Below are 17,802 nucleotides of genomic sequence, written 5' to 3'. Positions count from 1 at the left end.
GTGAACAAGGTGTAGTCATACTTGGACTGGTTGAATCCTTGAGATGTTAGTGTGGTGCTGAATTTATTGAACCAACTTCTGGAGGCTTGTTTGAGGCCATATATAGACTTGTGTAGCTTGCATACTAAGGGGGCACAGGAAGTAGGAAGGATGTGATGAGTATAACCTTGAGGAATTTGCATGTAGATGTCCTCAGCAAGGCTGCCATTTAGAAATGCATTGTTGACATCAAGTTGAGCAAGGTGCCAATGCTGAGATGCTGCAAGGGATAAAAGTAACCTGAGAGTGGTTATTTTTGCTACTGGTGAGAAAGTTTCTTGAAAATCCAATCCATATTGTTGAGTGAAGCCTCTAGCAACTAATCTGGCTTTATGTTTGGCAACAGTGCCATCTGAATTGAGCTTTAATTTGAAGAGCCACTTGCAGCTAATAGGCTTTTTGTCAGGAGGAAGAGGGGTAGTGGACCAGGTGTTATTTACTTCCATAGCTGTAAGTTCATCTTGTATTGCCTGCTTCCAGTGAGGAAATTTGATGGCTTGCTTATAAGTTTGGGGTTCATAATTGGCTGAAACTTGACAGAGGTAATGTGTATGACTTTTGGATAAATTGGAATAGCTGATGGAGTTTTGAATAGGATAGAGGGGACTGTTATTGGTGGTCACATTGTAGCAGTGATAATCAGAGAGGTAACCAGGAGGATTGATAACTCTGCTGGACCTTCTTGGGTGGTGTTGTTCAGGGGGAGTTGCAGGAGGTATCATGTGTTGTTGTTCTGCAATGTTTTGATTGATGATGGTAGGTGTAGGATCAGGATCATCATAAGATTCGATGTGTATCAGATTGGGTGTGATGTAATTGTGAAAAACATCAGGAGTAGGAGCGGAGGAGTTGCTGGTCTGGAATTTTCATTGATTAACGTTAGAAGAGATAAAAGATTGAATCTGAATGTAGGTATGTAAAGCATGTTATGAAGGAAAATATCATCATTAATCTTGATACTTCCAATACCTTCTACCTTAACTTTTGTGGAGTTTGGCAAAAGGACATGAGAATCATGTATGTGATGGAAGTATTTGATGAAGGATTGATGTTCATCCAATCTTCCATGCATGGACCGAAATGCTTCTTGAGGTTGACACCTTAAGAACTCTGAAATATCCTTGGAAGAAGCTTCAATGGAGGAGAAGTCCTTGAAGGAGGTTCGGCCACTTCCTAAGCTTGTGAAGGAAGCTTGAGGAACCAAGTCAAAAGTAGAAGAACTTTTGAGAGAAACCTTAGAGTGAGGGTTCTCTTCGGTTTTGGGACTCTTGAGTGAGAGAGAAAAACAAATTTCTATTCTCAAATTGTTCAAAAGTGAGTACAAGAGAGGTAATTACAAATATATAGGATAGAGGTAGCTTCTAGGAGAAGCTAACCTTAACCATGGTTCACTAGGAACCATGGTAAGGTAAGCTTAACTTCCTACGGTTTAGCAAGCTTGTAGGAGAAGCTAACCTTGACCATGGTTCACTTAAGAACCATGGTAAGGTAAGCTTACCCTACTAAGGTTTAAAAGCTTGCAAGGCAAGCTTCAAAACCTAAGAAGTGTAGCTTGAAATTTCGGCCAAGGAAGACAAGTGAGCTAGGCGGCCTTGAACTAATTTTGCTCCATGAATTAATTTGAAAATCCTTGATTTGGTTTAGTTAGGTTCATCATATGATGATGAGACCTAGCTAAATCAAATCTATGAAAAATTAGGAGCAAAATGAGTCTAATATGCAAAATTTTGCCTAGGCCCAACTCAGGCCCAATTTCTAAGCACACCCTCAAGCATTGCTAAATGCCACCCCTTTTTCCTTACTGAAAAAATACAAAATGAATGTATCAACTAAGGAGGTTAAATGAAGCTAAACTCTCCAAGTAGCCTACCTTAAAAACAATATATAAACATTAGGAAAAAGCAAGTAAAGTGTCTCACAAATACAAAGGCAAAAATAACCTATACAAAAGACTATGTACAAAATATATGCAAAAGGTCTTTAAGATCATCCCATTCCTCTTGGTTTTTTTAAGGTATCACCTCTTGGATTCCTTGGACTGGGCCATAGTCTATCATCCCTTCCCTCTTGAGAAGGATTTGACCTCAAATCTCGAGGGTCTTCATGATTATTGGCCACACCTACAAATATATAATAAAATTCATGAGAGGTGATATTTTCAACAAATAAATGTGAAAGGTATATCCTAGTAGGAATCCTTTCACGGAACCTAAAGAAATCTATGATACTAGACCTACTAATATAATGAATAGGATCCTCTCCTAAACATAGACTAGGTATATTTCTAAATCCTAAAAATGTGCTAAAACTAAAACTATAGCACACTAAAGACTTAATCCTAAAAACTAAAATATCTTGCCTAAAGTACCTTATGTGGTAACCTAGGCATTTCCTAGAAAATAAGGAAAATACTACTAAGAAATTCCCTAAACAATTTTGGATTATATTATTTGTTGGATAGTTATGAAAAGAATTTGTCAGAAGGAACCTTGAAGGTTCAGATGTTATATCCAACAAATAATATATTCCATAAATTGGGTGCATTATTGACACAATTAAGGTAGGAAGACTATCTTCCTTGGGCACCACCAAGGAAGTAGTATGAGAAGTAGAACTAAATGAAGTCCACTTATCTTTCACATAATCTTGAAGTTGAGATTCTTTTTCTTTAAAAATAATGGATTTGTGAATCTTTTCTTCAAGACTAGTGGCAGCGTGAGGGTAAGAGTTAAGGTCTTTATAAATAAAGAGAATAGTTTTCATAGGTTCTTTAGTGATAAAGCAATTCTCTTTAGGCATAATTACCTTAGAGGATATTTCTTCCTCTTTACTCTTCCCTACCTTTTCTCTTTTTCTTTTGATTTTCATTTGTGCTTGATCCTCAGCCACTTGTTGAGGTGAGAGAGGATAAAGTACAAATTTCTTTTCCTTGTGAGTGAAGGTAATTTCATTAGTAAGACCATCATGTACAGTTTTCTTTTCAAATTGTCATGGTCTTCCTAACAAAATATGACAAGCTTCCATTGGTACTATATCACATAAAGCTTGGTCCTCATACTTCCCAATGGAAAACTTGACCTTCACTTGTTGGTCAACTACTATGTCACCATCCTTATTAAGCCATTGCAAATGATAAGGTTGAGGATGTGGCATAGTAATTAGACTCAACTTTTTAACCAACCTAGTGCTACAACAGTTGCACCATGAACCACTATCAACAATGAGAGAACAAGCATTATTTAAAACATTACATCTTGTATGAAAGATGTTCTCTCTTTGTGATAGGGTACCATTAGGTTGATTATGAAGGATTCTCCTAAGCATTAGAAGCTCTCCTTCATAAGGATAAATGGGCTCCACTTTGGACCTTTGAAGCTTTGTTTCAACCTCACTCTCACTAGAAGAGGAGGTAGTAGTCTCTTCTTGACTACTATAAGTGTCATGCCCCCTTAAGATCATGACTTTCTTTGTAGGGCATTGAGAAGCAATGTGGCCTCTCCCTAGACACTTGAAACATTTAATATCACTAGTTTTTGTGCTAGTGTGTGGAGTGATGAGATCTTTATCCTTATCTTTGTTTTTCTCTTTCCTCTTAGCCAATTCTTTGGAGGGTTCTGAAATAATTTTCTTTTCAAAAAAGGTTTTTCTTCCTCCATGTAGTCTTTCTTAAGAGATCTAGAGTGGGAGCTTTCTCTTTTAGAATATTTTCTCAATATTTGTTGTTCTACCCTTACACAAAGTTGGACCAAGTCATTTAGGTCCCTGTAGGGTAGTAGCTCCACTTGGTCTCTAATCTCTAAGTTAAGACCACTCATGAATCTGGCTACTGTAGTGGCTTCCTCTTCTCTAATACATGTCTTCATCATTAAAAGCTCCAAGTGTTGCCTGTACTGTTCTACAGACATATCCCTTTGTTGGAGCCTTTGGAGCTTATTCATAAGCTCCCTCCCATAATAGGTGGGAATGTGCCTCCTTCTCATAGCACTTTTGAGATCATTCCAATATTGAATTGGAGGATCATTGTGGAGGCGTCTCTCTCTTTCTAGAGCTGTCCACCAATACATGGCATGCCCTTGGAAGCTAAGGGCAGCCAGAGGGACTTTTCTCTCTTCACTCACCCTGTGGCAAGCAAAGAGTTGCTCAACCTTCATTTTCCAATCTAAATATGACTCCACATCATCTTTGCCAAAGAATTGTGGGAGGTCAACTTTGACTTCCCTTGGCCTAGTGGTTCTTCTAGGAGTATGTTGGTAGTGATCCCCTTGATTCATGCTTTCATTAGGGGATATTGGGAATGTGAGCTCCTACTCTTTTTTCTATGTTTTCTCATATCTTCTTTCAATTTTTCTTCTTCTTGCCTTAAAATTTTCAATTCTTCCTCTAAATAAGCAAGTTGTCCTTCTCTTTCAATCTTTTCCTTCTCTCTTTGAATGGACTCTTGCTTTTTCCATAGCTTAAGTGATTTGAGCTCTTTAGTGATATATGAAAGACTTTTGGAGAGCCATCACTTTCACTATGGGAGGAGTTTTGAGGCATTTAATTCAAGAATATTTTCACACAAAAATAGTTTTTATGAAAATAAATTTTTTGAAGTGCTTAGACTTGGCACTTGGAGGTCTAAGAGTACAAATTGAACTTTGGAGGGAGGTGAGCTACTAAAGAGCCACTTAATAACCAAGCCTCTTCAAGTTAAAATCTCTAAACCCCCTTGTACGTTTGCCTTGCACAAATCAATTTTCACAAAGATCTTTTCTCAAAGAAAAATAACAATCAAGTGCCTAAGTGTACAATTTCTATGATGCTTGAAAACATAAAGAGCAAGAAAACATAAATTGCTTGAAAACTTAACTGACTGAAAACATAAATTGCTTAAAACATAAATGGCTTGAAAACTTAAAGACAAGAAAACATAAACTAGGCGTTGAAAGCAAATAAACCTAAGTGAGAGCTTGAAAGGTACCAAAGACCTTCAAGGACCACTCTCACAAGTACTACACGGTTTTACTATGAGAACTCTTAAGGAGAGATGGAGATACACCAAAGGCACTCCAAGACACTCCTTAATAAAGGCCTTGTACAAAAATTTGGAAAACAAAAATTACAAGAAAATTGAAATTCAAATTTTCTTCAAATGAAATGCAAATTCACACTCCAAATGAAATGTAAATTTACTTTCAAATGAAATTAGTGGCTGCACTTAATTTCAAAGAAAACAAATTAGCCACTAATTAGAAACAAATTTTAGTAACGGATTTTGTAAGGAAAAACAAGTTTTAGAAACCAAAAAATTCCGTCACTAAAATTAGTCACTAATTTTTTACAAAAATTTTCACAAATGATTTTGCTCCTTCTTGCTCCAATCCAGCCACCAAGTTGCAGCCTCACAAGGTGTTTTCACTCCACTTTAGAAGCAACCTTGACTTAAGTCACTTCTAGGTATTTTCAAGAGCCTAGCCACCAAGAGAGAACAAACTCCCTAAGCAACCACCAAAGCCTTCAAGTGGATGTCCTTTGCCTTGGCCTCCTACACCTTTCAAGAAGCACTCAACCACCTTCAAGACTGGAATATTAGTGTAAAACTGAAAAAGAACAATTTAGAATAGCTACACCAAATGGTAGAATGAAAGGAGACAAACTAGAAGGAGTTTCACAAAAAATGACAAGCAACAAATAAGGCTAATTTTGGAAAGCTAGCACACAATAGAAATCCTATCAAAGGCACTAGAATGGATTACAAAACAAAAACTAAGATTAGAAACAAAAATAAGACACAAATGATGTGGCTGGTCACAAAATTTATAGGCAAAAAGATTACCAAAACCGAGAGCAACACATTTCAACTTTTCACTCCTTTTTGGCTTTTTCTTTTGCTTTTTCTTTCTTTTCTTTTTGGCAACATATTTTTCACTTCATTTTCTTTTAATGTTCAGGAGTTTAATTGCCTTTTGAACACTTAGAAGTCTCGGTTTTAGGTTAGAAAAACTGCAGCAAAAATTTTACACAAAACAAGAGGTGTTCACATGCATTTTGTAACTAGTGCTTCACTATTTTGTATTGTTTTTAGGTCAAATTTTTAAGCACTCATTCTTTTGTTTTTCTCATGCATTTAGAACACTCACACCTCTGTTTTGTCTCTATTTTAATGCTCAAAAAATTGCAATAGGTTTCAGCCACACGACTCAAAGAAACCTAATAGGAGAAGTGTTAACAATTTTTTTTGACAAAACTTTTAATAAGACATAATAGAAACCTAACTCTAGGAAATTTGCTAGAACTAATAGCAAATTAGGAACTCAATCATGTAAAATAAAAGCACATATAGTAAGGTACAGATTTAATAAGCAAAGACACAAAAATTTTCGGACACAACAACACAAAACAAAAAAATTAGGTCAAACAAGCTAGTCTAGGAAGATTCAACATACAAAGGACTACACATGACTTTCTAAGACAAAACAATTGATTAAGAAACAAAATCTATACTCAATGCATGTTGTCCAATCACGGACACATGTGAATGAATGGAGAAAACTCAAGCAAAAATCAAAAGCACAAGCACAAGAGTACCTAAAGCACCAAAACCGAAATTGATTCACAAGAATAGGAACAAGCAAACATGAATCAATTACTTCATATTAGACATATAGGATCCATCAAAAAATTTAGAAGACATAGATCCATTCAGCAAACACAAGTTTAGACAAAAATAAGGAAGGAACAACACGGATTCAAGTAGAAAAAGTTTGGAAACAAAACCTCAAGAGAACTAGGCTCTAGATACCAAAAATGATGGAAGTATTTGATGAAGGATTGATGTTCATCCAATCTTCCATGCATGGACCGAAATGCTTCTTGAGGTTGACACCTTAAGAACTCTGAAATCTCCTTTGAAGAAGCTTCAATGGAGGAGAAGTCCTTGAAGGAGGTTCGGCCACTTCCTAAGCTTGTGAAGGAAGCTTGAGGAACCAAGTCAAAAGTAGAAGAACTTTTGAGAGAAACCTTAGAGTGAGGGTTCTCTTCGGTTTTGGGACTCTTGAGTGAGAGAGAAAAACATATTTCTATTCTCAAATTGTTCAAAAGTGAGTACAAGAGAGGTAATTACAAATATATAGGGTAGAGGTAGCTTCTAGGAGAAGCTAACCTTAACCATGGTTCACTAGGAACCATGGTAAGGTAAGCTTAACTTCCTACGGTTTAGCAAGCTTGTAGGAGAAGCTAACCTTGACCATGGTTCACTTAAGAACCATGGTAAGGTAAGCTTACCCTACTAAGGTTTAGAAGCTTGCAAGGCAAGCTTCAAAACCTAAGAAGTGTAGCTTGAAATTTCGGCCAAGGAAGACAAGTGAGCTAGGCGGCCTTGAACTAATTTTGCTCCATGAATTAATTTGAAAATCCTTGATTTGGTTTAGTTAGGTTCATCATATGATGATGAGACCTAGCTAAATCAAATCTATGAAAAATTAGGAGCAAAATGAGTCTAATATGCAAAATTTTGCCTAGGCCCAACTCAGGCTCAATTTCTAAGCACACCCTCAAGCATTGCTAAATGCCACCCCTTTTTCCTTACTAAAAAAATACAAAATGAATGTATCAATTAAGGAGGTTAAATGGAGCTAAACTCTCCAAGTAGCCTACCTTAAAAACAATATACAAACACTAGGAAAAAGCAAGTAAAGTGTCTCACAAATACAAAGGCAAAAATAACCTATACAAAAGACTATGTACAAAATATATGCAAAATGTCTTTAAGATAATCTCATTCCTCTTGGTTCTTTTAAGGTATCACCTCTTGGATTCCTTAGGCTGGGCCATAGTCTATCAGTATGGCAGTATAAGAATGAAATAAGTGTTTAAAACATCAAATATGAGAGGTTGCACCAGAATCTATGATCCATGTATGATAATTATTATCTAGAGCAACATTCATACAGATACCTGTCACATTAGTAGCAATTGCATCTAAGGTAGTATCATCTTGCATTTGATTTGTTAGAAATTTGATTAATTGTTGACACTGATCAGGAGTTAAATTTGAAGACTGAGAAGTAAGTACGTTATCAGGGCTACCCGTAACCTGATTCACAGTATTGGTAGTACGATTCTTGAAATAATTTGGAGGATATCCAACCAGCTTGTAACACGTATCTTTGGTGTGCCCCAATATGTCGCAGTGTGCACACCTGGGCCTTTCTTTCTTGGTGAATCTGTTCCTACTAGTTGCAGGTTGTGAAGAGTTGACAGTAAAGGCAATGTTATCTGAATTAGCAACAGGGGGAGAAGAAGTGACAGCAATTTCACGTTGGGCTTCATCTTGAAGAACAAGAGAGAAAACATTTCCAATGGAGGGTAAGGGGTCTGAAAGGAGAATTTGACCCCGGATTTGAGAAAAGGAGTCATTCAAACCCATCAAGAATGACATCACATATTCAGATTCAGTAAATGATTGAAGTTGTTGAAGTCCTCCACAGGTGCATTGGAAGGTTGGTTTGTAGCCAGATAATTCTTCCCAGATTGACTTGAGCTTGGTATAATATGTGCTGATATCATCCATGCCTTGGTGGAGAGACATCAATTGGCATCGGAGTTGAAAGATGCGAGGACCATTCTTTCTTGAGAATCTTGTTTTTTAAATCGTCCCAAATTTCTTGGGCAGTAGACGCAAACAGGATGCTAGTAATAATATCTTTGGAGACAGAATTGTAGAGCCAAGAGATGACGACGTTATTGGCACGATTCCAAGCAGCAAAGGTTGAATCAGTAATCGCAGGTTTCGGGAGGGTACCATCAATGAAGGCCAATTTGTTTTTCACAGAAAGGGCAACTTGCATTGCTCTGCTCCAGGTGGTGTAATTTTTATGATCAAGAGGTTGAGATGTGAGAACAAGGCCAGGCCCATCCGAATGATGTAGAAAAAGAGGATTGGAGACATCTTGGCTTGGATCTTTTGCTTGATCAGCCATGAGTGGATAAGGAAATCAATCAGAGTGGCAGTTTGAGTGTTGGGGAATGGATCTTGGATTGTATTGAATAATCTCTTCTAATACCATGTTGAACTCACATACATGCACAGAGATGCACACAAAGGTACTGAAGAATGATAAAGTTGAACATCATGATGAGAGGAGGAAGAAGAAAGGAAAAGTGAATGACTGAAAAATGCATCTATGTATTTTATTTTAGAATGGCAAAGCCAATATATATACAAGACAAGGAAATTAGAAAATAAACAAAAATAACTAACTATACAAGTCATATAAATCCAATAGTCTTATTTCCAAATTTTAGTTCTCTTGCAGTTAAAGACCCTCTTATTTGATACTTCTTTGTGCTTGATGAGTTGATATACTTGCAGAGATATTGTGATTGAATATTGAATACTCGAAGGAAAAAATGGTTCTTGCTTATGCTTTGTTTGAGTTACTGTCAAGGCTCTTGGCCTTAATCACTTTTACCTCAAAGAAAAGGGTTGTGATGAAGGGATACTTCTTCTATGTCACTATTACCCAGCATGTCATGAGCCTGAATTAACTATGGGAAATAACTAGCACTCAGATGGTAACTTCATGACAATACTTTTGCAAGACCAGATGGATGGCCTTCAAGTTCTTCATGTCAGTCAATGGATTGATGTAACTCCCATGCATGGAGCTCTTGTATTGAACATTGGGGATATTCTGCATGTGGGTTCATCAAGCATAAAATAACATTAGGAACGCTAGCAACATTCTGACACTTTTTTCAACACTTTCAATTATTAACTGAAATTTATTAAAATCAGAAACTTTTGTGGATTCTGTATTTCATTTATTAAGTCTCTCCTAATTCAATGGTGAGACTTATAAAAATTTGTGATTTTTCAATAAATTTCAGTTAATAATAAAGACAATATTAGAAAGAATGTTTAAGACAACGTTTTATCTAAGTGTATATAGTTTGAAATATGGTGATTCCATGAGATTGCTTGTGTTGGAATTACATTGTTTTGGTAATAGGAGCGGGAGAGTGAAAGACAATAATCGTTCATACTTCATTAGATTGAAATTATGTTTATTGAAGTGATACAAAATGTTAAAAGTAAACAGATTCTGGTTAAATTAATAATTAGGTCATGTATTAATGTAGTACTATTGGTACAAACTCAACAATCTTAAGAATATAACTAGCGTCAGAGACATTAACACACTGCCGTAGATAGAAGTAAATTAACAAATTTTACTGCTTTCTACACAAAGATGAGGCAAGCCAAATATTAAAAACTGAAGAAGTTGCTTAAAGTAATAGTGTTGCTATTATATTATATGTTACACCTTAGTAATTTTATTTTAGAATCCTAGAATTGGTGTGGAGTATATACCATTGGATTTATTCGTAATTTTTGTTTCATTTCTTTGTCGAGAATGTCTAAAATAAATACCAAAAGTTTACACATATCAAACAGGAACTGAACAGTTATACTGATTATCAGTTTCACTTTGTTTTTGTGCATCCTATGACTAATGACAAGTTCAGTAGTGTTGAACATAGAGTTTTAGCTAAGGAAATGTACCTAAGTTTTGTCCTTTAAGAAAACATAAAGATCCTAGAATTTCAGTTGCATCCTTTTTCTGAACAGGTATATCAGAAGTCTTTGTTCCAACCAAGGAATTGTTATCTGAAGACCATCCACCAGCATAAACAGAAATTTCTTAAAAAGATTACAGTCACATCGTTATGCAATTGATAGTGGAACTCCCGCACAATTACACACTTCAAGTTGTGATGATCATTGCCAATTGCATACAAAATCTTGACCTTTAGCAGACCTGGTTTATATAAATACTTGGAATTCACACTGTTCTGGTTCTGCAATCAGTAAAATAAAGCTGACCATCAACTTTAACCTCATGCTTTTTAATTACATCTAGAATTGCGACTCTTCAAAGCAATAATTTAATTTTTGGTTAAATAAGTTTTGGGTACTTTATCTATTTCGGAATTCAGCTTATAGGTCCTAAAAAAATTTTGCCCATTTTTAGTTCTCATTTAACTTTTTCCAGCAGTTTTAGTCTCTAAGTATTAGCGTGTTCCAACAAAAATATATTTCAGCACAATACATCAATTATGTGACATAGATACAAGAGTGACATGTGTCACCTACATGTGATATCACCCGGCACCTTCATGTAGTGTTACTTGAAATTTTAATTTAATGTCAGGGACTAAAACTATTGAAAAAAATAAATAAATGAAAGACTAAAAGTGGAAAAGAAATAATTGGGGGGCTAAAAGTTGAATTATAAAATAGTTAAAGAAAGAAAAACTTATTTAAACTTTTTTTCCATCCATTAATTTTTATTGCTAGCAAGTACTAGTCCTGCAAAAGGGGTTTGAGTACCTTTGGATTCAATCAAGACAATCATTATCAATAACTTATTTGCTTAGCAAGACAAAAAGATGTGGTAGTGGTGGCTTGAGAAGAAGATCTCAGACCTGGAACGACTTTAGCTTTAACGTGGTGAGGTAGATGATATGGTGGTGTTTTGAAACTAACTATCCCAAACAAAAAGACGAAGATTCCAAAACAGAAGCAACTAAACTGAAAAGCAATTCTTGATCTTCCTATTTGTTTTTAATAGAAAGTGATAGAACCGGTGATAACCTGATACTACCAGTAGCGCCAATGGCAATGACAAGTAGTTATATCCATAGTTTTAAAAACCGGACCGGTCATTGAACCGGTTAAGGTACTGGGTCAATGGGTTAAAGGTTGAACCGGTGAGTCACTAGTTGAACCGCATGACTCAGTTTTTATTTATTTTTATTAAAAAAATATTCATATTAAATATATTTTATACTTATAAATTTTAATAAATTCATATCTTATTTTAAATTTCAATTTTTCTATCTTATTTAAAATTATTTTTATTTTTATTTTGTAAAAAATATATAAAAAATTACATGTTAAACTGTATATTAATACAAATTAAAAATATAAATAATATGTACATATATAATATGTTTGCAATTGATATCACAAAATAATATATGTAATATCTACATATATATTATATTATTAAATATATAATAAAATTAATAATATACTATAAAAGTTATTTAAGTTGTATATTATATAAACAAATACATTAGAACAAGTAGTCATTATTATATTTAATAAGAATTTTTGTTCTTCCATTAAAATATTCAATTTTCATTATTATTTTTGTGGTTTATGGTCCCTTAAAAAAAATTTATAAAAAAAAAAAAAAGTGGTTGAACTGGTTTGACCCACCGGTTCACCGGTTGAACCGGAAAATTGACCGGTTCAATCCGGTTTGAAACGGGTCGACTGCATAACCGATCCAACTTAAGGTTCGGACCGGCTGGACCACCGGTTCCCGGTCCAACCGGTCCGACCGGCCGGTTCGGTCCGGTTTTTTAAACACTGGTTATATCCGATTGTTAACAGACAAGGAAAATGTTGCAAACACTGCACATCAAATGAACTTTTACAGGAGAAATTAATTCCAACTGCGGCAAAACTTGGAAGTGTTTAGTTACATCAACACTTAGTTTCCTAGATTTACCTGTCAACTTTTCAAAAGACCTGAAACTATCCATCCACTGTATAAATTCAACTCTATCTTTCATCATTCATTTATCATATAACCACAAAAGGAAACAGAGTGTCCATTATTAACCCTTGCCTAATAATGCTCAACATTGGTTTGTTCAAATCAAATAAATAATCAATACCAAATAATACAAATCAGATTGGCTGCTAGAGAAACTAATCCCTACAACGTCAAAACTCAGTGTTAATATCAATTCTTAATTACCAAACACCAAGCTTATCAATCTCTATCTTTCCACAAAAGACTTGAGACTACCCATCCAACGCAGAAGCTCAATTCTATCCTTGTTCATCATATATTTGTGCAAGAAATCCGCAAGCTCATCATTCACTCCCCTTGCGTCCAAGTAGTCATAAAACTTTTCTTGAACTTTAGCATTCAGGTCCCTGCAATCAAAAACCAAAACACAAAAATCACTAACAAACCAACTTCAAGTAACCAAATAACATCAAATCAACTAGGGCATTTCACGAGTTTTCCTCATCAATTCAAACTCGTGTTAAAAGAAACAGTTCACAACCACAACATCAAGGTTTATGTGCCTCCACCAAGGTTTTAAGAAACTGTCCACGACTGCAATTTCAGCTGCAATTGCGGCTGCATTTGTCGTCAATTCCTTGCAATGATATGAATCACGACAAAACGCAACTGCAATTAAAAACCTTGGCTTCCACAACCTCAATGGTAGCTACATTTGATTGTAACTTTCCACAATACCAACAATCACGATCAAGACAAAACCGCGACCACACTTTAAAACCTTGTAAGCGACACAATAAACAAGAAACCTTTGGCCAATGAACAACAAACAAAATCAAAATAGTTTCAGAAGTGATAGCAACACACTCTCTAACACACTCACTCTCATTGGTTAAAGATTTTTGAAAACTACAAAACCAGCAAGAGAGTCATTAAATAGAGTTGCAACCACCAAATTTTGTGTTTTTCAATAAATTTCAACCAATCAAAGAGAATGCGCTTGTTCGAGTGTCTCACAGAATGTGTTGCTAACATTTCTCAAATGGTCAATATGATTCTCCAAACCTGAAGTTAGGTCCAATGTAAGGCCTAGCCGGCATACAGCCCCGCCTTAACATGTAAACTTTTTCAACATTCAAACAATCCGGCCACGCAGAGCACACAAACTCTAACTCACTGCCACCTTCCCCCTTTGATATATCCACAATTAAACTAAGGTGAAGACGCACATTCACCCCAGAACTGAAATCATCACATGCAGGAACATGTTCACACCCATCAAACATGGTAGCCTCAATTTTAATATCCTCACATTCCCCAAACTTGCCCTTTATCGTAACCACTTGCTCCCCACGTCGCTCCTCAACCGTAAACGATTTGAATTCAGCCTCGGGCTGAAAAACACATAACAATACTACATTAGTAAGCAATGATTAGAAACAATGGAACGAATTAGGAAATTTTTGTTGTTAACCTGGTGTGGAGGAGCGTACTCGTATTGGTACACGATTTCGTTTCGGAGTATTCGTAGCATGTTGGAATGGAAAGGCGATTTGGTCAGAGGTTGTGGTTGGGACGCAAAAGTAGTGTTCCCCAAACGCGAGATGGAGGAAAGTGCGTTTTTTGATCTTAGGGTTCCAATTTGCGATGAGGAACAGATACATGTTCTTCGAAATCCCGTTCGAATAAGAGAAGCCATTGATTCGGGTATTGGGAAAGTTTGAAGCAGGGTTTTTAAATGTCCAGTTTTTATTTTTAATATTGAATTATGGAGGGATTTTAGGAAATTAATGAAAATGTAAAATTCAGTTACTGGCAGGAATTTTTGCTTGATGAACTAAGAATTTTGAGGAAATTTATTTTAACAAAAATGTACTACTTGTGAACAAAAGATATAAGATATATCGATATTAATAAATTTTTATTTTATATTTGATGTACATATATAATATATAATATAACAATATATAAGTGAGCTATTTTCTCATTTAGTTACTTGATTTTTATTTTTAATAAGATAATTTTACCCTTCAAATAAAATTTTCATTAAATAATTATGTAATACATTTTTATTGTAAGTAAAAATATAAGTTAGATTAGACCAAAATTTGAATATATTAAAATTAAAATTTAAGTTTAATTTATTATTATTTATAGACTTTATTTTATACATATGGTCTAGTATTTTTAAAAGTCTAACTTGACTTATTACTTTATTTAAAAATTTACAATACATTAATAACATTAAATAGGTTAATAAACTTAATTTTAAATAAATTAATAATTAAGTTTATATATATATATATATATATACAAGTTTTTTTTTAATTTACATGATAAAAAAATAATTTATTTTAATATTATTAAAATTTAAAGTTTAAAATAAAAAAAATAACTTAAAATCTAACTCAACCTTATAAAATTAATAATACTTATTAGAATAGATTCTAATATCATTTTTAAAAAGTAGATTAAAGTCAAACTCAACCTTATAAAATTAGCTTGTAAGATAATGATTATTATATCACTTATATATTATTATAGCCTTATTTAACATGTAGGATCTTCATCATTATTGGTCTCTCTCCATCTTGTTTCTAAAGAGTGTATCAATCTTGATTACATCTATGTATATGTATCATTTGTATACACAAAAGTTCATGTTATTAAAACTTTTAACTAACAAAAGTTGATCCAATTGATAAGGGACAATTTTATATCTTAGAGACGTGAAATCAATTTTTGTTGTCGATGTAAGAATCTTGTTAGTGGATAATCTCTAAGTATCTCAGTTAGTGCTCATAAAACATTGAGAGCTATTCTGACTCTAATAAATTCTCGATACTTAACTCATCTAAACTTTTTATATCAATTAGTGTAAATAGGAGTTCTAATTTGACTATTATTCTTCATGTCGTAGACATGTATATATCTAGCATTACACTTAGATGTTAGTATCTTGAAAGAAATATTTTGTTTTATAGAGCATTACTGTATATTTCACTTTCAGGGTAGCATTAGACGATGAATTATCATTCATCTTTTCACATTTTTGGAAACTCAGTTGCCTTTAACTCATGTTGATATACAAATGTGGTCATGAAAAACAATGGCGAATCTTCAATAGATACTTTTTTATATTTTTAAATTATATATTATTGTATTATTAATTTTATATATACTTTTTTATATTATTATTTTCAAATTTCATTCTCCAAAATGGTTTGCCTTCTGGAACACGCTACAAACATCCCATTGTACCTATGACGATTCCAAAAACCCCATAACATAAAAACTTATGATTTTTACTTGCTGCCACCAAATCGGACTAATTGCAAGGTTGCATATAGGAGTTGGGAACAACTTAGTAGACTCCTCACCTTCACCGTAACCCCAAATCCAGTTGGTATGTGTCTCTCTATCTATTGCTTTTTCTTTCTTTCTTTCTTTCTTTTCTTCTCAACTCTGATGTTGCCTTTCTTTCTTCAAGATTTTCTATTTTATGCTTTTCAGGTTACCATACTCAAATGCTTCTTTTCTGACTTAGGTTAAGAAAATATAAATAGCAAATTAGCAATCGGTACTTTGGTTATCCTTGACTTTCATGAATTTTAACTCATTAGAATTACTTTTGCTCTTTTTTACTATTGCGTGGCAGAATTATTCAAGTTGGATTACTGAAAGATCGAGAATACGCCATTTGCTTATGCATCCATAGAAAAAGTATGTAAAGAGTAAAAGAATTGATTCTTTTTCCAAGAGAAAAGCTTGTGAGAAAGATGAAAAAAATGCAACTTGTATGTCAAGTGAACTTGAGAAATTTCTTAAGAATCCAAGAATTGAAGAAAATTAGAAGCAACCCCCAAAGGTTCGTAGAATTACATATAATGAATTTGAAAATTCTTTGGAACGTGATCTAGGAAAACGGCCTTAAATTTGGCAATACCCACCAAATCAAATAGATGAGGTACGAATGACTTATCTAAAATAGGGTCCATATCAAATGCATCTAGAAAATTATCCTTTGCTTGGTAAAGATGATCATCCAAGGAGATTTCAACACACTTGGTTTGGAATATTTTATTCATGGTTAGAGTATTCACCTTCAAAAGATGTTGCATATTGCTTGCCCTGCTATCTTTTTAGTAAAAAACCAAGCGGACACCCTGGTTCAGATGCTTTCATTGCTATAAGTGATTGAGTTTGAATTCTAATTGGCAATGAGTTGATTAGCATAAACAGGTTCTAACTTTGTTGATTTTTTTTCTATAGGTTTTAAAAGTTGGAGGAAAGTTAATAATGGAAAGAATTGTGCTTTTCTTAAACACATTGGGAAGGATCCTTGCATACCACACAATAATGCAATCTTGCCAGAACATGAAAGGACATGAAATCTTGCCAGAACTGACTAACAAAAATGGAGTCTCTGTCACTAGTGATGGTACTAAGAAAGTCATGTAATTTAAACGCATTATCCATATAAGATTGAGCCACGTCACTAATTGTATAAGGATGAGACAAAGCCATAAAATGTGCAGCTTTTCTCAACCTATCTACCACCACAAATATCACTTGCTTGCCAAATGAACTAGGCAAACCCTCAATGAATCCATAGTAATATGATGCTAAATTTGTTCAGGAACAGGAAGAGGTTGAAGTAATCCAGGAGATGCTACAATGTCATATTTACATTGCTGACAAATTGAACATTGTTGGATGAACTTCTTGACATCTTTGATCAACCCTTTCCAATACACAACATCTTTAACCCTCTTCATGGTAGCATTGATTCCTGAATGTCCTCCTCCAGCAGAAGCATGTAGCCATTGTAATACATCATCCCTTAATGTTGGATCATTACCAATTACTAATTTTCCCTTTCTCCTCAATTCGCCCTACTGCCATTTATAATGTTTGTGAGCAATTGATCCCTCTTCTATTTCCTTGATCAACTTCTATAAGGTAATATCGTTCACCCATGACAAGTGAATTTTATCTATCAATTTAGATTATAATTGATGAGTACATAAACTACTGCACTCAACCACCTCTCTTCTTGAAAGAGTATTAGCAACTACATTTTCTTGCCCTTTTCTATATTCAATTAAGAAGTCAAACTCCATGAGTTTAACTAGCCATTTCTACTTGAAATCAGTTGACAACCTCTGGTCCA

The 17,802-nt window shown here is 34.4% G+C and overlaps 2 protein-coding genes across 2 annotated transcripts; both read right to left on the bottom strand.

The window, feature by feature from the left end:
- Positions 1 to 8,582: 8,582 nt before the first annotated feature.
- On the bottom strand, positions 8,583 to 8,999 carry LOC109806168 (uncharacterized). The gene has a single exon (XM_020368549.2). The coding sequence runs from the start codon at positions 8,997 to 8,999 to the stop codon at positions 8,583 to 8,585; it is 417 nt and encodes a 138-aa protein (XP_020224138.2).
- Positions 9,000 to 12,644: 3,645 nt separating this feature from the next.
- LOC109806391 (Mitochondrial glycoprotein family protein) lies at positions 12,645 to 14,359 on the bottom strand. The gene is made up of 3 exons (XM_020368780.3): positions 14,104 to 14,359; positions 13,695 to 14,023; positions 12,645 to 13,036 (listed from the first exon to the last, which is right to left on the bottom strand). The coding sequence occupies exons 1-3, from the start codon at positions 14,326 to 14,328 to the stop codon at positions 12,877 to 12,879; spliced, it is 714 nt and encodes a 237-aa protein (XP_020224369.1). The 5' UTR covers positions 14,329 to 14,359; the 3' UTR covers positions 12,645 to 12,876.
- Positions 14,360 to 17,802: the final 3,443 nt, after the last annotated feature.

Source organism: Cajanus cajan, chromosome 10 (genome assembly GCF_000230855.2).
Source record: "Cajanus cajan strain Asha chromosome 10, NIPB_CcT2T_4, whole genome shotgun sequence".
NCBI lineage: Eukaryota > Viridiplantae > Streptophyta > Magnoliopsida > Fabales > Fabaceae > Cajanus > Cajanus cajan.
This window is presented reverse-complemented; position numbering and strand designations above follow the sequence as displayed.